Consider the following 24,932-nt stretch of genomic DNA (forward strand, 5'->3'; position numbering starts at 1 on the left):
AATAAGGTGATGGCGCACACCTTCCGTCCTGTTCCAACGGATTAGCAGCAAAGCAATAATCTACGCTGCGTACTCGCATTCGTACCGTCATCGTAAATTGCGCTTCTTAATCTTATCTCGGGCGCACCGATTAGTAGTAAACCCCCGGTAGCCGATTGCGACTTACCGCATTTACCTCGATTGACGTCTTTCCCGTGGGGGGGTCTCTTCGGTACGGATTTTAACCGGTAGCCCAATCTCGGAATGATAGCGCGAATGTACGCGAAACCCGATTAATGTCTCCCGCCGCCATTGTATGCACGGAAATCCCTACCCATTGTAGACGTTGTTTGTTTCCTTTCTCTTGAAAACACGGCACGAAAACAACCCCAAAGGTGTGTAAGAATCTAGCTTAGTCTATTCAAGTTTACAGTTTAGTTGCTAACAATAAACAGTCTCTTTACAATCTTCACAGCCTGCATTGCAAAAAAGCAGGTGCATCAATCGAGGATGTATTTCCACAACGCTTTTACACGTACGCCCTCAGATCAGCCAGCAGTTCGTTGTACAGCAGCGATCGCACGTTGATGGCCCACACAAAATCGAGATGGTTGAAGGCTGGCAGCGGCACCAGGTAGCGCTTCACCACGTTCGGCAGCTCGCGATACAGCAGCTCCACGTCGGCCGGTGTGGCCAGCCAATCGTTCGTGCTGTGATAGAACAGTGTCGGTGCCTGCACGTTGGCCAGATTGTAGACCGGCGGCGTTAGCTGCCCGTAACGGACCATGTTCATCGGCCCGTGATCGTACTGTCTGAAGATGCGCGACCGGATCGTCTGTGCGTGGTGGATCATCTGCATCGTCGAGGCACCGGCGGGCGAGTGGGCATGGATGACGGGCAGCATGGTCTACAAAAACGGCAAGGACAAAACCAAACACACATTACAATAGGCACCTTTGGCATTGCGGAACAGCGCAACTGCGTCCCACCGTCTTACCGAGTTGACTTCCTCCGTGTTGAAGCCCGCAATCAGGAACGTGTTGATCGAGCACATGTCCTGGAACGGTGCACCGTCGTGGCAGTTCTGCAGCCCGCCCTGGATGTCCATCTCGTTGGTCGGCTCGAACCACCACGTGCCCATCATCTGCAGCATCAGGTCGGTCGTGTACAGGAAGGTCGCGAGGAACAGCACGTACGGGCTGCGCGTGTTGTGCATGTAGGCGGCCGGCGCCAGCGCGTGCATGCTCTTGATGCGCCGATTGTAGTACGGATGCTGCGACATCATCACCCAGTACGCGGTCGTACCCTGCGAGTGGCCAACGTACTGCAGCGACTGCTGCCCCGTCCGCACCAGTATGTAGTCGATCATGTTCGGGATGTCGATGCTGCCGACCTCGTGCCACGAAAAGTCCCAGAACGTTTGCGTCGTGTTGCTGCGGAAGCGATGGCGCCGCGAGTACCGGTTGCCGCGCGCATTGCCCATCCACACGTCGTACCCGGCGTCGGCCAGCATGTACGCCAGGCTGGTGTCCGGCCCCATCAGGATGTAGTCGGCGGACGAGCTCAGCATACCGTGCTGCAGCAGTACGACCGGTTTGCCCGGGGCCGGTGGCGACAGCGGGCTGCCCGGGCAACGGTGCACGCCCAGCAGATAGCCGTCGTCCGTTTCGATGATATGTTCCTCTGCCGGGTAGCCATACTTGCGCAGCAGACCAATCTATAAGGGGGAAGGAAAAAAAGGGATTGCATTACATGAAGTATCATCGCACACCGCAACGACCTGCCGCAAGCTACATACCGAGTCTAGATGAGCATCTTCAATGATGTCCGGATGAATCTGGGCCTCCGATACGGCCACCACCAGCAACAGCACGGCTACCGCCACACTATACACCATCACACTTCTCATTCTACGTACGTATTCAACGTGTTGCGAGTTAACGCGACTGGATGAGTTTGAAGCCTTGCCGCCCAACGCGAACCTCTTTAAATACGCGACCGGGAAGGATTTTATCAATTTTCGGCTACCATTCCTTTGCCAATGATAACGATAAGGCAAACAGTAGGACATGCCCTAAATCTGCGCCCTTACGCCACCTTAATAACGATCTGCTTTATTATCACATTTCGCGACCGATATCATGTGCATGTCATCCACCCCCTTGTGCGCCCTGTGCACTAAAAATCATAATAAACTCAGTCTGGCTATGCGCGTTGATTACCCGAAATCCCTTCATTCCTTATCACCAGGTGTAATGTTGAGGGGGGGTATTAGTATGGGAGATGATTGACCAAAATATGCGCTTGGCACGTTTTTTTGTGGGAGGGCGCGATTAAGAAACGGCATATCTGTCTCGTGACTGACGAACGATAAGCGGCGAATGGAAAAGATAAAATAAATCATAAAACGTAGACGCGATTGCATGGAGTTTAGTGATTAGATGGCTCCCTTAATGCACTGTTCTTTCCTCATCACACTAAGCAGCGGGTCGCTGGATGCTTATTTTTTGGGTTTTTATTACCGTTTTATTACAAAAAGCACTGTGTTACAATAATTGTGTTTCGTATGTGTTTATTAAACAAGCGTACAGTTCTCGCTAGTATTTTTGTAGGGTTTGTCCATTTTTTTTTTTTTCTCCGTTGGTGGTTCGTCTGCTTACCTAACTGTTACTGCCGTTACTATACAGAAATCTACAACACACACAACACCATTCAGCTGAGAGCTCTCGTTGTGAATACTGTAGAGATCATAATGTGGTTGTTTTGCTTAACGCTAGCTGGCTAAAGGTTCTACTTCTTCCCATACAGGTTGAACTTATGCATAGGTTAAGTTGGTACGATTACTGTGTTTTGCACGGTTTCTCACTACAAGAAAACTAAAGCTTACCCCGGTTCTTGCCCCCAGGTTATGAGTGGCCAGAGATAGAGGCTTACATTTGTAACATCCGACTTCCCTCCTCCATCGTACTTCACTGTCTGTCTCGTCGAGGGTCGTATTAACATGAGTTTGAGTCACACCCCCGTTTCCTGTTTCCCCCTTAAATTATAATATTTTTACATGAACGCATAGGTTCGGCGGTGGTGTCTCGTGATCAACGCACTAAGTAGTGTATACGGCTACGGTCCTATATCCACCACACACTGTATCGATCTGCTCAAACCGGACCAATCCCAAATCCCCCGGGAGAGGATAAGGATGGCAAAACTCATCTTCCCTGTGTGTGTGTGCCTCTCGGCAAGAAGCACTCTACGTGCGAAGCAAACCGAAACAAAGCGTACCGTTTATTGTTTTGTAGAAATGAACGCCAAAAAACCGCACCCCCGCGTGTGTGGGTGTGTGTTTCTGTGTTTGCTTTTGTTTTAATCAGGTACAGTTATCGATTTCGTGTGTTAAAATAGATATATATCTTGTTTATGTGGCGCTGTGGATAGTAGTAAATGTTACTCTGTATTTATATTGTATATGTACAACGGCATGCATCGTAAATGCATCAAATCGGTGTGCGATAACAAAGGGTCGAGGGGGTTTTACTATACACATTGTGAGTCACCCACACACAAACCGCGCGTACTGGACGAGGGATCTTAGTTTCCTTCTGCTCGACGATTCTGCCACACTAAATGCTACAGCTTCTCTTCTAACAACAACTCTTTTGAATCCATTTAACCGTTTACGTATTTACTGGGACATTTTCATCTCTGCTCTTCACACGCTCGCACAGTTTCCATTATGGGTGCCCTTATCTCTAACTCTGCTATCGTTTCACTGAACAACACCTTCCGTCACAACACGCACACAGTCAGACAACCACATCTTATGAAAGGAAAACTCATTCCTGCGCTACAGATGCTCACCCCGGTTGTGATTATTTCACACTACTCAATGCTATTTACAGTGAATGTTTATTAAAAGCTTCGCCTGCTCTGGCGATTGCGATTGTGAACGGTACTTAAAATTGTTATTATTTACATATAGATGAAAGCGTAATTTCGACGCTGTGCTTTTACAGCCAACGCAGTAAGTTATTTTGATTTTACAACAAAAAAAACCCTACACACTCTGGTTTATATATTGCAGTGCAAGAAGATTGACACACTGGCGTCAAGAGCGAGAAGAGATGTTTGCCATACATTTGGCCATGCCTGTGTAAGATGGGAGCCAAAAATGATGTCAAAGGGAGCAAAATTGAGCGCTTCGAAGATGCTGGTGTGAGTATTGAAAAGAAAAAAACTTAACCACTCAATCATCGGGAAGCTATTAAAATTAGAGAACTTGTTTGTGGTCTACCAATACCGCACAACAACAATCGGTTTTGGTGGTGAGCCTCAGGAATCAAGGAATCAAGCTTTAAAACACAACTTCCAGCAGTGTATTTAATTTAAAGCTATCAACTAAACCATGTTTTGTCAACCTCAATTGCTTGTCGTGCAAAATTACCTCACTGCAACAAAGCTCAACTCACTCTCCGGCCAATGCCCGGCACTACTTACGTATGCACCATGCCTCTAATCTCGCCCGTCTTGTTTGACGGCTGGAGCATTTGCTCGTCGGTGCACATATCCGATCCGTCCAGCATCTCATCGTCCACATTGTCGAGGAAATCGCCCAACAAGCTGCTCGGTTCTACCGCCATATCGTCGAGCGATTTCACATGCTCCAGGGCACGCTCGATGTCGTCCTCCACCTCACGCGGACAACTCTCGTGAGAATCACCCGTATCGTCCTCAACCGGCTCTGGAATACCATCACAAATAAGAGTTGTCCAAAGAAACCGTCTTTCTGCACTACTCACCTGCACCCAGACACAGCAGCTCATTCAATGCATCCTGCGGCAAATGGCTCAGCACATTCGGATGCAGTAGATTACTAAACTCAAATGGTATAATCTCCTCTGCAAATGGGAAAATGCACACATCAAAATGCAATCACTGTGTACCTCTGGCACGCTATCGCATCGCTTACCTATCACATCCTGCGTCGCCAACAGCTCGGATTCCGACAGCCCACCAACACCGGTGTCTTCCGAGCTGGCGTACGCGGAGCTGTTCTCACAAATCGTCAGCAGATCCTGCGTGTTTACAGACGGCGGTGCGTTACCGTGCTGCTGCGACAGTTGCTGCTGCTCGTGATCGTGCTCTATCTGCTCCACGATCTTCGCGGTCGCACTATTACTATGTGGCGCTCGGTAAACGGTCGATCCAGCGACACTGACAGGTCCGGTTCGGTTATTGGCAACGGCAGCAGCAGCAGGAATGTGTGACTGACGACTCGCTTGCGCTGTTGGGTGGGAGGGCATGTTCGAACTTTGAACAGGTTTGGGTGGGCTTTTAGTGACACCATTGGCCAGAAGCTGCTGCCGCGGGACGGGCTGAGCAGCTACTGGCGTTGGCGTTGCCTTGGATAAAGCTACCGGCGACAACACCTTAACCTGTCTCTGCACCTTACCATTACTGTACGAAGTGGTCAGTAAGGATCGCTGTTGCTGCTGGGACTGCTGGGGCTGCTGTTGCTGTAAAATCAACTTCGTTTCCGCTGTCGGCCGCTGTAGCTGGTTTGCAGCAGTAGCAGCAGCAGCAGCAGCAGCAGGAGCAGATTGTTTCGCCTGCCCCTGGCTAGCGGGATGATGGTGCAGCATCGCAAACTGCTGCTTGTACTGCTGCTGCTGCAAAAGTATTTGCTGTTGCAGTGGTGTAAGCTTCTTCTTCTTTTTGGGCCGCTTCTGTGTTCGCACCATGACCGGCGGTTGGGCGGGTTTCAGCTTCTTGCGCCCTGCAGCCATTGCCGGCGGCGTGGGGGTTGCCGTTGGCGTTGCCAGCGCCACTGCCGGCGTTGGTTTCTTGTGCATTTTCACCTCGTGGGACATCTTGTCGTGATTGTCGTGCTTCCAGGCGTGCTCCTTGCAAAGGATCAGCTCGTGGCTAACGTCAAACACCGGCACCCGGCACTGGCTGTTGTCGGAAAACTTGGCCGTGCATCGCTGAAACAAACACTGCTCCGTGTCCTCCGTAATGTGATCGTAGCAGTGGGCCGTCATTACAAGGGCCGAGTTGGTGCAGCCCTCGTGAGCACAGGGCGTTTTTTCACTGCAAGGAAAGCAATATATTTTGCAATTAGTTAATCCTCGTGGGCTTGTGGGGACTAAAAGAACAACACTTACCTCTGTTTGTTGAGCTCCGCCTGCCGGCGCTTGTCCAGCTTGGCGACCATTATTGCCATCGATTCCAATCGCTTCTTGGTGGCGGCCGCCACTATGCTGCGCATCCGCAAACCATTCCTGCACTGGACTGCCCGCCGCTGCAGGTAAGCCTTCTTCAGCTCCAGCTGCTCGTCGCGCGACAGCATGCGTATCTGGAACTTGGCGTCCTGCGTTCGGCGGGCCGATTTGTTCTTTCCGCCCCGCCCACTACCGGACAGCGTCCCCCGCTGCTTCGGATTCATTCCCCAGCTGGACGTGCTGCTCTCCGGTACGGTGATTGCAATCGATTCCTCGTACCAGAAGGAAAGCGTGTTCGGGTACTCGTCGTAAGCGTCGTCGTCCGACTCGTCGCCCGGATCTTTCAGATCGAACAGGTACGCACCGGGCGCATGCCATTCCTTCACCTTCGGGCGTCTCGACGGTACCACGACCGCGCCCGGAACCGACGGTGCCGCAAAGCGCTGCTGCTTGACCGGCTTTTCATCGGCAGACTCCTCGTCTTCCTGCTTTATCTCCACCTCCTGTTCCAGCTTCACACTGGCCAGCGGCGATGTAGCGGCTAAGCTGGCCTCGGATAAACCGGGCGAGACGTTCGGTGAGCTGCAAACGGCGCCTTTTAACGGCAATGGCGAAATATTGCCACCAATCGTGGCATTAACTTCCACCGAAGATGTCCTTCCACGACCAGGCTGCTGTTGCTGGTCTTCCAGTGCATGCTGGCTGTAGGTTCGCTTGCCCGTCTTTTGCACTTTGGCAGGCGTTTTTCCCGAAGCTGCCGATTTGCGACCCAATGCCTGCCGCACCACCTTCCCGTTCGCAGTGGCCGTACTCGACGAGTCTCCCAGTTTCGTTGCCTGCTGTTGTTTCGACTCCTGCGGGGTGGGTTGTTCTGTAAGCTTGATTTCCCTTTGCGCCACACTGTCCTTGGTACTGGACGGAGCAATCGCATCGGCTGCATCCTTTTTCGCAATCACCGGAGCGACTTTAGGCTCGGCCGCACCCGATGCTGCTGGTGCTGGGGATGGGCGTATGTTCTTCTCCGCACTATTGGCCGCTGGTGATTGATCGCGTGCTTTTGGAGTAGGCGGAACAGAGGCGGCTACATTTCCCGACCCAACGAGCAAACTCTGCTGCTGCTGCACAACACGCCGCACATCGGGCGAGGCGACTGGCGTTCTGCTTGCACCGTCCTTTGCCGATTTTCCTACCAACGGTTCGTTCACTTTCACCAGCAGTGAGCCACCCTTGGTCGTGACCACCGACGAGGTGAGCAGAGACACGGGCGCTACCGAGGTTACCACTTTCTGGGGCTGCTGTACGGGCCGCACCTTACTCCCTGGCGATACGGCGACCGATTGTTGCTGTTTTCGCTGGCTCTGTAGCAGCAGCGATTGGGATTGCTGTGCCGTCGGTTGTGGTTTAGCGGTGGACTGCACCGCCAACGCAGGCGATGGCGTCTGTTTCGATGACTGTTGGAGCGGTTGGGGCTGTTGTTGCTGCTGCAAAAGCAACGACTGTTTGGGCACGGACTGCTGCAGTAGGCCTTTGGAACTTGCCACTTGCTGCGGCTGTGGCTGCTGCTGAACTGTAGCGCTTTGTACCGGTGGTTTTAGCAAATGTTGTGTGCTGTCGGCATTTTCACGATTTGGTAACGTTTGGGGTTGATGCACCAACGGTTGCGGCTTGGCTGTCTGCTGTTGCTGCTGCTGCTGAGGAGACGTTACTTTCGCCAACGTTTGCGACAATGATTGCGATGTTTGGATGGTTAGGATTTGCTTTTGCTTCAACTGCGGTACGTTCGTTGGCTGTCTGAGTAGAATCGGCTGTTGCTGCACTTGCGAGGGAGTGGGTTTTTGGGGCTGCAGCTGTGGTTGGGATTTCTGCTGTTGCTGTAATGGTTGTTGAATGATTTGGGGCTGCTTTGGCGTGGGGGCAGTTGGCTGCTGTTGTAATGTAACTGTCTTTTGTTGCAAAATTTGCTGTTGCTGTTGCTGTTGCTGCTTCTGTTGCAGTAGTTGGGGTTGTTGTTGCTGCTGTTGTGTTTGCTGCTGCTGTGTTTGTTGCTGTTGTTGTTTTTGCTGTTGTGCTTGCTTCACGAGCGTATTTCGCAGCGTCGCTACACTAACCGGAGTAGCAATTTGCGTGCCAGTACCACTATTGGACGTTTGCAAGATCAGTTTCCCTTGCATCTGCGGCTGCATTAGCCGGATCTTGGTCGGCAGACCGGTGGGAAGGCTCGGCACCACCGTCACGCCAGCAACGTTCCGACTGACGGTAGCCGTCCCGCCCGTTGCTATCCTTGCCGTGCTGGTAGCGACGGAAATGGTTGGACTTACGCCATTACTACCGACCCCACTGTTCACTAGCAGCTTCCTGCCCGCGCCCTCCCCTGTGGCGGTTACCTGAATGAAGCTTCCCTGCGGTATCGTCGTCCCACCGGCCGCCGTTCCCTTCGCTAGCTGTTGGGGTGGAATTTTGATAAACTTTAAAATCGACCCCCCGGCCGTAGATATCACCGGCTGCAGCTGCTGCTGTCCGCCCGCCCCTTGGCTGGACTGCTGCAGGCGGGAAATTATTTTCGTCCCGCCCGCAACGACGGTCGTTATCATCGGTCCATTCTGCTGGGGCAGCACCTTCTTGATCAGTTTGCCGACCGTCACCGTTTGCTGGGCCGGCTGGGTGGCCGTACCCTGTGCCGCCGTCTGTGCCCTTATTTGCACCGGTTTCGTGAACACGGGCACCGTCGTGCCGACCGTCATGGGGGCCCTTACAATCGTTGGCCCCGTTGCCACCACACCATTGTAGCGCACTTTCAGTGTGGCCGGGGATGAAGCGTTTACGGATGGGGAGACAGTTACTATTTTATCCTTGGATGCCGTACCGGCCGCGTTGGTCGTCGTGAGGAGCAGACTTGCCCCGGAGGACGCGGTCTGTATGGTGGTCGAGGTGGTTGTTGCATTATTGCTGTTGCTGGAGCTGCTATTGCTGGTGCTGCTGCTGCTGCTGCTGTTACCACTACCACTAACTGCACTCGAATGGTTTGCGTATGCCAGTGAGTTCGTCTGCAGCGGTGCCGATTCCGTGAACGCGTACGGATCCTCCTGTGCTCGTGTCGTTGACTGACATGACATGACCCTTGTGGCTGTGCTACCAACACCCGCACCCTTTTAATTCCCTCTCTGGATTGCTGGATGGGACAGTGTGCTTTCGTCAATGCCTTCGCTTCAGTGTCTGCAATCTACAATGAGAGAAAACAAGCAACGTTTAGCAGGCTGCAAAAACAACAATGCAATACAATGCCAGGCACAGGAATGGCTGGTTGATAAGGGAACGCAATTCCCCTCCTAGAGTACTAGATCAGTTTGTGTTCGTACATTATCGTTCCATTGTTACTTAAACAAGTAATCGACCCGCCTGTTAACCGGAAAATACACTTTGTGAGACACCCACCGCAACACCATTCCCCGGGACAGTGTTTACAATGAAAAACAGACGACTATTTTCGCTCTCCACACAGCACACAACTTGAAGAGCTACACCTTAGTACGACCTACATTTCACAACGCACAAAGCGAGAGCTGCCGTCGTCAAGCTGCAAAATCAGCACTTATAAATTGCGGCAGCTGCTGGAAGCACTTGGCGAAGGCCTTCTTTTTTGCTCGTCCGGACAATGTTGTTTTTACTGCTGTTGTTGTTGCACTGCCTCTTGCGTGATTACTTCACCACCGCGCAGTCACCGAGCGCCCGAAACTGCGCCTCGTTCCGCTCTCGCCCTGCCGTGATGCGTATGGGCCCCGCGTGTACAACGATCGGCAATGCACGTGCAAAGGGTCCGGCCAGCGACTGCAACACAGTTCACTCCATTATGACCCTTTATGGTTACGCTATTTACGGCTGCTTTCCTACCCAATCTTTTACTTTTGGCTGCTGTGTGTGTTCTGCTCCTATCGCTGACGGACGATTTTTCTTCCGCTGTCAAAAAAACGGCAACTGACAGTTCGCACAGTTTATTTTGTTTGCAGTCTTCGGCAGAGCTCTGCACCGGCAGCAGCGGCACAGGCTTGGTGGAATTTTGTGTTTTTTTTTCTTCTATTTTTTTTAAACTAATAGACCCGGTCATTATCATCACTAATCTTTTGCATCACACAATAACACAACTATCGATTTTATACTTTCCTGTACGAAGGACAAAACAAACATTTTCAAGCGTTCTGTCATTGGTAAAGGTCATGCGAATCAGAACTCTTCACCTGCTTTCCAATACTTTTCGCAATATAATGCTTTCATCCATGCTTCCACGGTTTTTCCCACGCGGTACGCGGTACCTAGGCCCCCCAGACACCACCCACATTAGGCGCAAAAGTCAACGAACTTTCCGAAGGCGAAAGAAGCAGCTGCAACATACCATCAAAAATTGCCTCCCCCCAACACATATGCCGCCCAGCGCGGAGCAGCCATAGAACATACATTAGCGCAGCCGTGTTCAACGTCATCTCTATTCGCGGAGTGATTCATAAATCATAGAATTTGTAGCAAAATTACGCGGCAGGCAGCTTGATGGCACCGCACCGGACGATCACGAACAAACCGCATAACAAACAATCACACACGCTCTCGCTCCCGCACGTACACACAGGCACACACACGCACACCATCAAACAAAAGTGCCGCATCTTCCGCTGGTGGAATCGCTTCGGCATAGTCGACGGATTACGGTTCCTTCCCATGCACTACACGGTGCACAACTTACCGGACACGCTCGATGTAGTATTACTTGTGCTTTTCCACTAAATTACACCGAATTTTATCGCTGCCGAAAGGTAGTGCGCTGCACGAAAGCCAACACGACTTGCGCCCTTCGTTTGTGTTTATGAAGAAAATACCGCGGTTTGACGTTTCTGTGCGCGCCCGTCACTTTGACAGCGTGCACAGGGTTGGATGGGAAGATAGGCTCACAGAGAGGGGTTATTTTTTCACTCCTTTTGAAAAATCAGTTCAATAAATTGAAACATGCTTGGCATTTAAAAATACTGCCACGTTTCCGCCGTAGTCGATTATATCGATTTATTCTTCTCCATCGTAAAATAAGAAAACAATACACTGGAATACACTGGTTGCTGAGCGCAGGAAGGATTCGGATCAAAATGTTAACGACGGCATTTGCGACGAGCCCCACCACACACACATGGGCCCATCATTATTATTTGCCGTCCCAGCTTTGCACTTTCCCATTCTCGTATGCAAGATTGATGCGTAGCTTTGGCACATACTTTCCTGCCTTAATTAGTTCCATGTTTTCGTCCTCAAAAAACTGAAAACCAAGAATAGTCAATTAAGCACATTTACACAAGGGACCACAGTTCGATCAACGGTAGAGGAAACTTACCAAACACTGGGAAATAAATTTAAGATATTTCCTTTCCATCTGTTGATTCACCTCTTTCAACATTGATATGCTGAGTAAGGGGAAGATTCATGAAAAAAAAACATTTGCATTGTTATTCCCTCAAAGTTGCTTCGTTGATGTACATTTACTTACTTTTCGTCAATGCATAGACGCTGTAAAATGTATTGGCAAATTTTGGTGTTGCAGTCTACGTCAAACAGTGGAATACCAAAGTTTATGTCCAGTATGGTCCACTCCTGCAATGAAAATAAAACAAAATAACGTTAGTGTAATGATCCTTGCTTCTCGCAAATCCCATACCAACCTCTGCTGCATTAAGTAGTGAATTTTTTCTCGAGATTTCTGAAATAAACAAGATACCTTAACACATTTTAACAAAACAACATTACACTAATTTCTACCTGTATCTGAGTCCGATTCAGCAGTTTGCAGCTGTTCGAGCTTATCGTTCAGTTCCTCCATCACACCGTTCCCTTCCTCGGTGGTGGACGAACGATCCACCGTACTATCATCCTCTTCCGCTGAATTTGCTGCAGTCACTGGTGGTGTACTGGGGGTTTCTGGCTCTTCCTTCTTCGCTGTATTCTTTTGTTTCTTATCACCCGTTCTTTTAAGTACCACGGAGGGATTATAATTGTCGCAGCCTGCAAAAACAGTCCGATTAGTGGCTTTGATGATATGACCAAATACAAGCGCCATTCTTACCCAGGTCCGGAACGCCTGTGTTGATGAACGTAACATAACCGAACGTTTTCTCCATATTCACGACCTGCGACAATCCGTTCCAAGCTGCATGCTGTCCCCAACGATTGTCTTCGTCTGTAAATGGAATAAAACGATTAACTACTTGTTCATTAGATTAAGCCAAGCCGTCCAATCTACCTACCGTTTATGTCGAACGGAAACGGCTCGTAGTGAACCTTGGCCGGTTCGTTGATACCATATCCCTGAATAAGCAGACACTCATTCTTGAGATGCTCGTTCAGCGTGTAAAACTTCTCCGAATTCAACACATACGAATCGGTGTTGACAATCGTGATCAGAAGCTTGCCGTAGCCGAGAAACATTCGTGGCAAGGATTTCAACACGGTACCTGCGCGAAACGTTTACCAAATTATTGCTTTACTCTAAGCATTCCGAAGTCCCCCCCCCCCCCCTCCTACTTACCCTTCTTCAGAAACAAAGACGGTGGACCGTAACCGCCCATATGGTAGTAGAACAGCTTCGACCAAATGTGCGAATCGGCCGAGCTCTGGTAAAACTGGCCGAAAAATGGAATGGTAAACTGACTCGACAGCGAACCGGACAGGGGCGCCGCCGAGATCAGGTACTTGTACTTTCGCTCCAGCAGCCGGTTGCGCGTCTGCACGTCCAACCCCTCGATGCTTTCCAGCCGCAGCAGGTCCAGCTCGATCTTGAGCGAGCTTTTCAGCGCCACGATCGTGGACCGGAGCAGTACCGCGTGGTTAAAGTAGCGGCTCACCTCGCCCTCCGATTCCGCATCGAGCATCGACACCTTTTCCAGCTCCTCGAGCAGATCGGCCATCCCTTCGTCGCACAGTTTGCCCACCTCGAACAGGGTGATGGCGTGCGTTTTCAGCCCGGGTGACAGGTTGCCCATCATCAGGAACGCGGTCAGCGTGGAATCGAACAGAAAGCCGACGCGCTTCGCCGCACGGAAGCCGCTGCCCGTTGATTCGGGGGTCGTTTTTTCCTTCGCAAACGGTGCCCCGGAATCGGTCGGTGTGAGCGGCACGGGTGATGCGGGGCTGGACGGATCGGACGGAGGGAAGAAGGGCACGGTCGGTGTGCTGCCGTCCGGCGATGGTTTCACTTCCAGCGGCACTTCCGAGAGTAGCAGCGCGTGGTAGTTGTAGGCGGCGGCGTCTTCCCCACCGTCCGCCTGCTGCTGGAGCCAGCTTTCGTCCAGCTTGAACTCGGCAAAGGCATTCTTTATCTTGGCAAACCCGAGCCGACAGAACAACGAGGTGGCCTGCTTCACCGTGTCCATGTGCACTTGCAGAATCTGTGACAGCTGAAACAAACAGTACAAGAAACATAATGTAGGAATAGGAACCGCTACAACCGGTCCTCCGCCGACCAACTTACCTCCGATATGGTGCACTGCTCGTCCGTCGTTACGAACACGTTGTACAGCAAATTTTCAAAATAATCACCCGCGACCCGATTCATCACGAAGTTTCGCAACGGCGGAATGTTAATACGATCATCGCTGCTGATCGGCACGTCCAGGTAGATCAGTCCCTTGCGGTACAGCTTCTGCACCGTGTCCAGGTTGAGCGTGCCGGCCGTCTGGGGCCCACAGTCGATCAGCTGATCGATCGTGTTGATCTCCTCCAGGCTGAGGTGCTCCACGTCCTTCTCCAGTATGTGGCCAATCTCGACAATCCACCACGGATGCATCGTCACGGTGCGCGGGAACTTTGGCAGAAAGTGGTACGGGTTCTTTTTGAAAAACGAGCGCGGCGAGCTGGACTTGAGATCGCTCGAGATCGACAGATACTCGTTGCGACCGATGCCCAGCACGCGCAAACAATCGGCAGCGGTAAAGTTGGGCAGTGCATCGTAATTTTTGTCGTGTGTCAGCAGGAATGCAATCATGTCTGGAACGAGTGGGGCGTAACGTTCGTTAGCAAACGGGCGTTCCAGCGTTCCAGCACTGGCAGGCAACTGCCGCCTGTGAAGTACCTGTATAATAGTTGAACGGTGTTACGCGCAATCCCTTCGTGATAACGTCCGCCAGATGATAAGGAAATATGTGGAGCGCTCGTATGTTCACCTCCACCAGCCGCTCGTAATACTTCTTCTCATTCTTCGTCACGCTGTACACTGTTGGGATTGATAAAAAAAAGCAACACATCAAGCATTACTAATACGGATCAGCCTCAAAAAAAGCGCTGCTTACCGATGTTGCCACGAAATCGAAGCTGGTTGAGCAAGCTGTAGTCCACAATTTGTTTGCGATACTCGGCCTCATCGTTGTTGAGAGCCTGCAACAAAGTACAAGCGCGAGAAGCCCCATTATGGCACACACGTACAAAACACGCACACCCACCAATTATCGCACCACCTCTGGGTTGACGGTCTATTTACCTTTCGCACGTCCGAGCTCAAGTCCTTCCAGGCAATATTGCGACGAATGCATTCCTCCACCTTGTTGGACACAAACCCGGAACCCATCCTTTGTACTGCTGTGTCGTCACCCTGGGAGGGTCAAGCGGGCAGACAAACCGATCCCGGCTGGTGGTAAAAGCGACAGGAATGTTGCAGGAATTGTGAGGAAATTAACACAGGAAAAAACCCTCCGGAGGGCACCCCCGATCGACTGTGTGTTGTTTTGATGGAGCAAAAGCTGGGGCGCTGTGCGTGTGACGTGTATGCGCTTTCGTGACAGCTAGCGAGAGCCGCCAGATGTTTGAAAGGTTTTGATGGAAGATAATCGTTATTCGTCCTTGAAAGAAGATATTTTATAATAAATAATGCTCACGAATGAAAGGAATCTACTCGGCGATGTAGTTTGTTAATTGTTTGCTAGTGAAAGAGAGATTTGAATTGCAAAGTTGACATGAAGCGAAACCACTGTGCTTCCAGCTGTCAAAAGCTCCAGCAAAAGCTCACTCCAGCAGCTGATATCGGTAAGCAGAAGAGGTGGATTGAAAAGTAACCCAGCAAAGCGTAATAATTGCACAAAAATGATCCTCCATGTATATTTTTATGTCGGTCGTTGAATTTTCCATTTACTAAATCTAAAACAGATTTATTTTTGTTTCATTCAAAACACCCCACAAACCACACACCCACATAAAGTGCGCTGCAAAACAAGAAGAACGTTGATGAATGGGACAAATTATCGAGAGCCAGTCGTGTTTGTGCCTGTTCGTGCACGTAGCCAGAAAAGAGACGACCCAGGCGAGCCGGAGCAGGCAGTCGCGGGTCTACGTGACGTAGGGGAGTGCGTCCAAAAACGGAAGGCCGACAAACCGGGCCGATCCGAAAACATAGCTAGCAGCATAACCGCGGCAGCCCCGCACCCCGCCGCTGGCTGCTCGAGGATCCTTGTCATTTTCTTCGCACGGTGGGAGAAAAAAAAGGTCGACCGCGATTGTGTGTAAAAGCGAGACCAACCAGCACATCGCACCGGTTTATCAAGAAACCGCGCCCGTTGAAACGGAGCATCATGCTGTGAACTGCTCGCTCAAGGGCGCGAGAGCGAGATAGCCACAGTGTGCGCAGTTATTAGTGGTGTTTTGTTTTGATCCGCACGCACGGCGGCCGGACTGCTGCGTGCTCGCTATGCTGTAGCATATAAACACACACACACACACACGCACACATTTACGAGTCGAGTTGAGTTGATTGCAATCGCACCCCGAAAACGATGGCACTTTCTTTCGTAACACAGTTTCCACCACTAAAAAAAAAGCGAAGAAAACCAACAAGTGAAACAGTGATCGCTTTTTGGCCGTGGCGCTTTTAGGGGTGGCCCGTGCGGGCGCTACCAGCGGCCATTGACTTTTAGTGTGACCCACGTATTGCACGGTGAGTGGTTGAAAAGGGGGGAGAGTAGGGGGGGGGGAGGTGTTTCAGTGTGTCACCTTTTTTTTTTTCTTCCTCCGCTGTTGTTTTGTTTCTTCCGCCTCTCGCACCTTGCACGGTTCTGCCTTTGTTGCCGATCACCGTTGCGTTACGCCGAGGATCGTTGCGTTGTGGTAACCATAAAAAAAACAAAAAACGACACATTCATGCGCGAAATTCGAAACCCAGCGGCAGCTTTTGGCTTTCCTGCTGCTGCCCATACCCACCCACCCACCCGGCAATGTGACTGCACCGCGCCCAAAACGCCCCATGGAAGTGTCCGATGCAATTCTGGTGCCTTGCAGCCGAACGCATTGTCACGTGCCGCGTTGATGGAGCTTCTTATTTTCTTGTTTTTTTCTTAAACCCATTCGTCACATTTACACCTTCAATTTGTTCCCCCAAACAGACTCGTTCAATTTCGTGAATGGGTTAACTACACACATATAGTCGCTGCTGATCTTGCCCCGTAACTGTAACGTTCGCTGTCACCAAAGTGATAACCATTCGAAGCATGATTTGTCAGCACATTGAGTGCATTCCCGGGCTTCCTCTGTGGAATCTTCCAATCCTTCCCCCTTTCCTGTTCTTGTTCCATCCGAACGACCAGTGTCACGATCTTGACACCCATGTTGCTCACCTTTTGACCAGTTGCGGGTTTTATGTACTCCTCACCCTGGGAGTCGTAAAATGGACTCGCCATTTGGGGGCAGAATTCATTGCCAGAATCTGACGAGCCTTGTGTGGTAGAGAAAACGGCATCCTCTGAACATCCCTGGACGCGAAAGTGTTCTCGCCCTGTCTCTCTCTATCTCCTTCTCTCTCTCTCTCTCTCTCTTTCTCTCTCTCTCTCTCTCTCTCTCTCTCTCTTTGTCACTCGCGGCAATTAATTTTCAAGGATCGCGATCTTTACCCACCACTCGCTGACCCCTCACTTGCTGTCCACACGATCGTCCATAATTTTGCAAACCCATGCCGATTCTACACGCCTCCGCATCGCAACGACGCGCATCGCGAATGCGAATGCAGCGGACCCCGAGATGCAGCCAAGTTTCACCGGCCTATGAGGTGCGTGCATGTGCCTGCCCGATAGACGACCAAACAACAGCGATAGCAATAGCAACAGCAAAGCACTTCGAGCTTGAGCGTTGAGCGTTTTAAAAGCGAAACTTTACGATGGTTCAGCATCGGCATCGAGGCAACCAGGCAGCGAGCAGAGGGAATATGGTTTTACATATAATTTAATGCCCTTTTAGCTGTGGCTGGTTTTACTACCGTTTCGAACATCTTTACAACCGAGCACGGGCTTAGACACGCTGCAGGACTAGCGGCAAGGGAAGGCATATGTGTCGATTTGTAGGGATTTATCTTACCACTGGATAATTCTCTGGATGGCCGAAGGGACAATTTTCAAGATTCTCTTCCGACCAACGCGCAGGAAGTGGCGGGAAGCGGCTCGCTTAAATATCATCCAGTACCAGCTTCGCGACCTGTATGCAATCGAATGCGAGATTGTGGATCGTAAAATTCAACTGACCATCGGAACTAATTGACTCAGATTGTCGACCATAATGCCTAGGTCTACGGTATGCTTTGGGGTAGAGTTCGCACCATTATCATTTGGGTAGGAGGTGGGTGATTTATTCGGTCCTTTTATATGTCACCGTTTGAGAGCCTAAGCAGAGATGCCGAATACTCACTCTGTTCAATTCTCAGGGCAAAAGAGTCGATATAGAGAATTGAATATTGAAGTCGCTCTTTAAAAAATCCATTAACAAATCATGCACTACACATGTATCCTTTTCTGTGACACTTTCTGGATTCTTCTCCCTGAATAAATGTAAAAAAAAAAACGAATCTCAAACAATTGAGTCATCAAAACAAAAGATGCACATACACTCCTGCACGTGCTATGTTAAATCACCATCACTTGCGCTCATTCGAAGACGATCGATCGATCGCTCGATGTCTTGCTGAGATGATACCACGATACCTTGCAATACGAAAAGTAAAAGGCATTTTTAACACATTAGTCTTACCTTTCACCGACGCTTCTTTTATTGCAATAGTAAGTATCGGTTAATAAACCAAAATCAACCAATATTGAAAATTTATTGTTAGTAATCATAGCACAATTAAACAAGTCTTCGAATGTTACTGTTGTTACTGATCTTTGGCCGATGTTAATGATGCAATTGATGATATCGATATAGTGTCACACAAAAGAACAGCTCCCGCTAGACAGGTACATTGAATTGTTCCTTAAAGTGGTGACTGACGAGGGACTGACAAGAATTATTTGGTTTATCAATTGCATTTCGGTCCGAATCCTAATCATTTTAATCACTTCCAGGAAGAGTAATATACTTTACGTTGAAAGTACAACTTCGCGGCACAATTTGAAGTAAAACATTTGCTCTTATGTTGTGGAGTTCTGGGACCTAAAGCATAGATAGTCGTTGTTTTACTTTAAAAAAAACAAGGCTCTTGATCTAGTTAATGCTGAAACTAGTATTCCCGTCTTTGGTGGTCTGTTTTACTTTTTACATGAAGAAGTTTTTTTTTTACTTCCCTCAACTACTAATAGTCTTCCGAGACACGCCTAAACCGCCTGCAAAACATAACAGCTTTACTACTTAAGAATTTGTACTACTTCACCCTCACCCGAGCACACTGCGTGAACCGTTTAATGAACTGAAATAATTCACCCCACCTTCTCACCACGGGCCTCCCCTTCACGTCTCTCACTTCAATTTATCACCTCCGCACTGGCGAGAGTAAAGTTTTCCGACTAGCCGGCTTGTTTTTGCTATCGCGATGATTTTTCACCTTTTTCCAATTCTAACTACCCTTGGGTGGCTTCCCTTTGCTACCTCATCGGCGCTCACTCTGCTATCCTCTTCACTTCTCAAACTACTGCTCACTCGTTCTTTCCCTCTCTTTCCCTCTCTTTCTTTCTGTGCTCTTCCTCCGTTCAGCACAAACAACTCGATCCTGCGGCTCCTTGGATTGTTGCCCCACACACACACACACACACAAGCATGCTGTTTCGATGGGAAGGTAATTAATCATGCGAAAAGTTTTGATCCCCGCGAGTGCTGGCTTTAGCGCCTCGGTGTGCGTGTGTGTGTGAGAGAGAGGGAGTTGGGAGGTTTAGCCCAGCGACCCCTCCTCCCCCACAAGACACTACTACCTCCTTAATCTTCTTGTCCTGGGCGACTTTTAACTTTTGAAAAAAACAACACTGGATGGAAAATGATTTTCTTACCCTTGAAAACCGGCCAACCCGCCGACTTTGATCACTTTGCTCACCGTTTTCCGTTGGAGCGGCGTTTGTGCAACTCGTCGCCACTGACCTAATTCTTTCCGTCTGTACTATGGCCACCGTTTTCACAACTGGAAAGGAAAATGAAATAAGAAAAGACCCACCAATATTTCCTTCCTTACTCTAACAATTCTAGTTCCAAGTGGTTACCACACAGTCTCTTTCACAGCTACCTACAGAAGCACTATTTTTCTTATATATTTTTTTTCTATAGTGCGGTCATTCCAAACTTGGCCCACGTCCCACTGCATTTCATCATTTGTCCGCGGCAATTTCCAGTCATTTTTTTTTTGCTCTGTTCCCGTTGTTGTTGTAGCCGGGTGGTGCCGGCGAACCGTGAAGAGTTTTCCTTTTCAGCTTTCAGGCCATTACGTTTGACCAGCTTTTGCGACCGCGATGGCTCGAGAAAAGTCAAACGACAACGGGTGAGTGTTTTGGTCGGTGTGGGCGCTGTACCCGGGCAACAGTTTGAAGTTATTTTAAACTTTGTACAGGGGTTGAGGGGTGGGAAAGGGGTGAGGGGTAGGGGGGGGGGGGGTGGTAGACTTGCAAACCCGTTTCCTAAGGTGTTCATTTCCGTACCACTCGAAACAAATAAAAAATTTGAGTTGAAAAAGAGTAGAATCATTTATGAATCATTCCATCTTAAAGATGCAAGGCGTAAACGATTCGCAGCTGTGTGCTTAAATAAATTCAAATTTTATGAAACGAACATCCAAAACGAACCCCCCGCAATGTCTTTCTGCACCTTGGCAGGGTCCGTGTGCTCGGTTTCGCTGTTCCACGTTTGCAACATCGGTCGTGAAAATTCACCCACTCCACTCCACGTTGTAAATCGACCACCGAAACGCGCGGCGTGCGCGGGGTTTTCGACCAAAACCCCCGAACGAAAGCAGATGGTGACCATAGCCGAGACTCATTACAACTCACCTCGGCCACAGTTGCCCTGCTTTGCCGTGTATAATGTGTGTGTGTGTGTGTGTGTGTAGCCATCATAGTACAGCGTTTTGCTGCACTATATTGTGCCATAGCTTTGCCGATTCTGCCGAGCTGGTCGCGTGTTTGATGCGGTGGTGGTGGATTGGTGGAAACCCTGGTGAAAAGAGTTTTTACCTTAACTGCACGGGGACAGAATGACGGCGACGACGACGACGACAGTGTGCAACACACGTGTTAATACTTCCTACGCGCTTTGGACTGATGAAGCTGAAAATAACACTCTGAATCCCATCGGTTGTTTACTGTTTTTGTGTGGTTATTTTTTTAACGAAGCTTCAAACAAAGCACTTGACATTCTAGTGGGTAGTTTTCGCTACCGAAAGGAACATATGACTCAGAGCGAGGGATGGCTTAAGGCGAACAAATTCTTCCAATGTTATTCTAAATGATGATCTTTGCATTGGATTATTAATTATAATTCTACAAGTTTGGTTAGTTTTATGAACAAATATTAGTAAAGATCTGGTTAAATTTCTATACTAATTTTGTCTAACAGCTGCTGCCGGCAATGATGATTACACCAGTTGCGGAGTCCGGGACATGATTGGAGTAGGTGCTGTATTGGTTCCTGGACCGGTGCATTTTTGCGATCCGTTCCTTAACTGAGACAGGTACTGTTACGCACGCGAATATACATTTCTTCCTTCCGTAGCATTTAGTATAAAAGTAGGCCATGTTTTCAATAAACGGAGATTCAAACGTAGAAGTTTGCGGAGTTAACGACTTTCATTTAGTGATGTGCTGTATGGAGCGCACCCACGGCTCCGATCCGACTCCGACTATTGTTAGTTCGATTCCGACTCCGGCAAAATGAAACCACTAGATCCGCCCGGAGTCGGAGTCGTTCGGAGTCATCCGGAGTCGACCGGAGTCGTCCGGAGTCTACGACTCCGAACGACTCCGAATGACTCCGAACGACTCCGAACGACTTCGAACGACTCCGACTCCGGGCGACTCCGGGCGACTCCGGACGACTCCTAATGACTCCGAACGACTCCGAACGACTCCGGACGACTCCGACTCCGGGCGACTCCGAACGACTCCGGGCGACTCCGACGACTCCGAACGACTCCGAACGACTCCGACTCCGGGCGACTCCGGACGACTCCGGGCGACTCCGGACGACTCCGGGCGACTCCGGACGACTCCGGGCGACTCCGGACGACTCCGGGCGACTCCGACGACTCCGAACGACTCCGAACGACTCCGACTCCGGGCGACTCCGGGCGACTCCGTACGACTCCGGACGATTCCGAACGACTCCGGATATTGCAGCGCGGACCTGCCTTCCGGAGTCGATTCCGAATTTATCGGAGTCGGATCGGAGTCGACTCCGGATTTTTGCTAACTTTACCCATCACTACTTTCATTCCAACATACGAAACAGAGCAAAGCCCCTGGATTTCATAGCTGAACATCCCCTTCTGACTGCATAGGCTTTCCACACTTTGGATGATAAGGAACTAGTGGGAAGGACTGGTTGGTAGGCAAAATGTCAAAGACTCTGTCCAAAAGTCCGCCGTTTGTTTCTCCTCCGCTGCGACTCTTGCGAGGGCCAACTCTTCGCGTGGCCTGCCGGAGAAGCTCGGTTCATAACAGTTCTCGAATTGGAATAAGTTAATTTTGAGTTCCAGAAACGGGATGGGCTAAGGTTCAGTTTCTGGACCGATTTGAGTTCAGGATGTGTTCCAGGAATCCACAAGAATTCTAACACTGGCATAATGTTAGGATCAGCTCCAGAACCTTACAATTGCCCAGGCTTAGAAGGTGTTTCATAATTAGTCTCTCTTGATGTATCCCGTGGATTACAGACGCACCTGAAAATAGTGACTGTTAAAAAAACCATTACACACATCCAGAATTTATTATTTATCTGTGAATTTATATTACGTAGCCTTGCAGCCTTACCAAATTAAACAGTATTATAGAATAGTCCCAAGTAAACTCAAACAGAACAGGTCTTCTAATAGAACTGACTATTGACAGCCACCGGATCCTCCCGGCGAGGTTTTAAAGCCTATCGTGTCTAATTTTGAACTTACCGACCTTGGGAGACCGGCCTCCCATACTGCTTACGGGAAATTATTAATAAACACCGAATGCTCCAGCAGTTGAATCCGTCCCCCATCGAACAAAAGCAGTTCGAAAGGGAGAAAGAAAAACAAGCAACAATGAGGGGTTTTGTTTTCATGCCATCTTTACCAAGGCTCTATCACTGCAAGCCTGAAAAGTCAGCACTTTTCTTTAGTATCTCTTAGCATTGTCAGATTGGCATGAATGAGCAACGCCTTGTCCGGGATCTTCTTTATGAATGCGAGAGAGCATCGTCCAGCTTATCAGTGGCCAAATTGAATGTAATGTGTCCTACCCGCAGCACTTACCACATCACTTCGCCTTATCAACGTTTGATCTCCACAGTTTACCATTGATCGGAAATGCCTTTGTCTGCAGTTTCGCGAATCCGTGTTGCATCGCGAATCACGAATGTGTGTGTGTGTGTGGGTGAGGATCGCCACTGCAAGTACAGCATGTCAACACCCCTTGCCCCCACCCAATAATCGTGAGCGCGTTGCAGTGCCATTCGGAACGGGGTGATTACAGCTGTTTTTTCTTACTGGTAGGAGGAAAGGAGAGAAACAGGGGTTGTAATTGAGAAGGGGTGGGAATGGGACAGCGTGCTGTTTGGTGTTATCGCCTGATAACGTAACCATTTATCACCCTAGGCGTCGCGTACATAGGGAGGGCAGGGGCTTAAATTTAAATCTTCTTATTAAACTACGCATTACAGAATTTCGTATTTACATATTTTTGAAAGTATAGCATTTAAATTGTCCCCTGTTCTGAAAATCACTGCCAACTATCATTGCTTAATGTATTTTGAAAAAGCATAAAAATACGAAAAACTTCATACAATGTACGAAACCCCTCTTCCGGACGGTTTGAGATTTAACGACCTTTCTTCGCCAGGTTCACTCCCCGCGGCAAACGTTATGTACCGCTGGCGACTATGCAATCGTGCGTACCCATCGTTGTTTGCAAGGTTGCCATGGTGGTGGTGCTAGTAGTAGCCTACTACATAGCTATGTGCACACAACGCCTATCGATGTGGTGGTGGCAAAAACAGTGATACCGTGCAAGCCGAGCGAACCTGCCGCACCGCGACGGTGCGCGCGAGCGGACGGCATTTCGCCTGTCTTTAATTCAGTCATGAACAACAAAACCAAAAAGAAAGAAAAAAAAAGAAACATAAAATCCGGTATAACTGCCCGTGGTTCTCCACCACCCTTCGGCTAGGGAAGTTTGTGGACGGGGTGAAGTGGTCGAAAGGGAAGGTAGCGAAGAGGCTGCCCGCGACGTCATAAGCGGGCCCCTTCGGTTGTTTGTCTCGTGCTGGTCAGCAGCACCAACACCAAAAAAAGGCAGCAGCAGGTTGAGCTGGGGGCAGTGCTGCGCTAAGAATCACCAATGGGGCCCCCGATGTTGGTCAGCTGGGGGAGGGGGGTTGTTGTGCTTTGTGGGGTTTGTGCAGTGGAAAGGGCGAATATAGTGTCATGCAGCACGGGATGAAGCACGGAAGGCAGTTCGCGCTCGGAAATGGGAAAGAAAGGCATGGGCAGGAAACGAGCCGAAGTGAGATAGCAATAGCACAGTAAGGAAGAAAAATAGGCAGCATCAAACATTACGCATTTTTTGCAATTTTCTTTTTCATTAAATCGACTTTAAAAATTCATCAATTTGATTGCAGTGCATTGTTCAATAACGTTCGATTTTGAATGGTCTAATATTGCACACCAACGCATACTTTCGGTTGATTAAATTCTGGAGCGCACTGTAAAAAATAAAACTCCACCCCAACGAACCACGTACGAGCAAACACATCGCAGTAAGCCACGAACGGCGGGAGGATTATACGCAACACCGTACGGGGCAGCGAAGATTCCACAACAACAACAACAACAAGAACAACAACGTAAAAAGCAAAAGTTTAAACGCAACATCAATTCTTCTTCCCTTCTTACCGACACTTCTATGCAGCCGCCGCTAGCTTGGGGCCTACCAGTTACCCAAAAACTACTTCTGCTATCAAACAAAGCAAAACAAACCTCACACACACACACACACGCAGCAGGCGTGTATTTATGTTCTGCTTTTGCGCTACTGTTTCGTGCATTTGTTTCGCTACAACTATCCATCCTTCTCGATGTGGAGCATGTTCCAATTACGTTCCCCCCACCGTGTCTTCCTTTGATGTTTTGTCCATTTTACGCTGTACTCCCTGCTGTAATTTCCTTCCTCATTGGTTCGCTGACATTGAGAAATTTTCCTTTCTTTCTTATGCCTTTTTTTTTGCCCACTTTACTCCAGCAATGCTAAATTTGGCAGCTTGGCGCATGAATAGCCGTTGCATTCCAAGGCGGATTCGAACGGC

General features: G+C 49.5%; 3 protein-coding genes across 8 annotated transcripts; all 3 read right to left on the reverse strand.

The window, feature by feature from the left end:
* Positions 1-379: 379 nt before the first annotated feature.
* On the reverse strand, positions 380-2,365 carry LOC125906878 (lipase 3-like). Its single transcript, XM_049607690.1, has 3 exons — positions 1,778-2,365; positions 977-1,696; positions 380-886 (listed from the first exon to the last, which is right to left on the reverse strand). The coding sequence occupies exons 1-3, from the start codon at positions 2,048-2,050 to the stop codon at positions 509-511; spliced, it is 1,371 nt and encodes a 456-aa protein (XP_049463647.1). The 5' UTR covers positions 2,051-2,365; the 3' UTR covers positions 380-508.
* Positions 2,366-2,473: 108 nt separating this feature from the next.
* Positions 2,474-11,124, reverse strand: LOC120961553 (polyhomeotic-proximal chromatin protein-like). 6 transcript variants are annotated; one of them, XM_049607687.1, is made up of 6 exons: positions 10,083-10,226; positions 9,731-10,019; positions 6,138-9,414; positions 4,943-6,063; positions 4,773-4,871; positions 2,474-4,714 (listed from the first exon to the last, which is right to left on the reverse strand). In XM_049607687.1, exons 3-6 carry the CDS (start codon positions 9,305-9,307, stop codon positions 4,467-4,469), a joined length of 4,638 nt encoding a protein of 1,545 aa, XP_049463644.1. In that variant the 5' UTR covers positions 9,308-9,414; positions 9,731-10,019; positions 10,083-10,226; the 3' UTR covers positions 2,474-4,466. The 6 variants fall into 6 exon arrangements, with proteins under 6 accessions (XP_049463644.1, XP_040241271.2, XP_049463646.1 ...); XM_040385337.2 differs by lacking the exons at positions 9,731-10,019; positions 10,083-10,226 and adding an exon at positions 10,927-11,124; XM_049607689.1 differs by lacking the exon at positions 9,731-10,019.
* A 72-nt stretch (positions 11,125-11,196) lies between these two features.
* On the reverse strand, positions 11,197-15,002 carry LOC120961554 (protein FAM91A1). Its single transcript, XM_040385338.2, has 12 exons — positions 14,698-15,002; positions 14,510-14,594; positions 14,293-14,433; positions 13,693-14,207; positions 12,751-13,618; positions 12,470-12,676; positions 12,289-12,402; positions 11,985-12,227; positions 11,888-11,925; positions 11,716-11,819; positions 11,563-11,632; positions 11,197-11,487 (listed from the first exon to the last, which is right to left on the reverse strand). Exons 1-12 carry the CDS (start codon positions 14,782-14,784, stop codon positions 11,377-11,379), a joined length of 2,583 nt encoding a protein of 860 aa, XP_040241272.2. The 5' UTR covers positions 14,785-15,002; the 3' UTR covers positions 11,197-11,376.
* Positions 15,003-24,932: the final 9,930 nt, after the last annotated feature.

This window comes from Anopheles coluzzii, chromosome 2 (genome assembly GCF_943734685.1).
Source record: "Anopheles coluzzii chromosome 2, AcolN3, whole genome shotgun sequence".
Taxonomy (NCBI): domain Eukaryota; kingdom Metazoa; phylum Arthropoda; class Insecta; order Diptera; family Culicidae; genus Anopheles; species Anopheles coluzzii.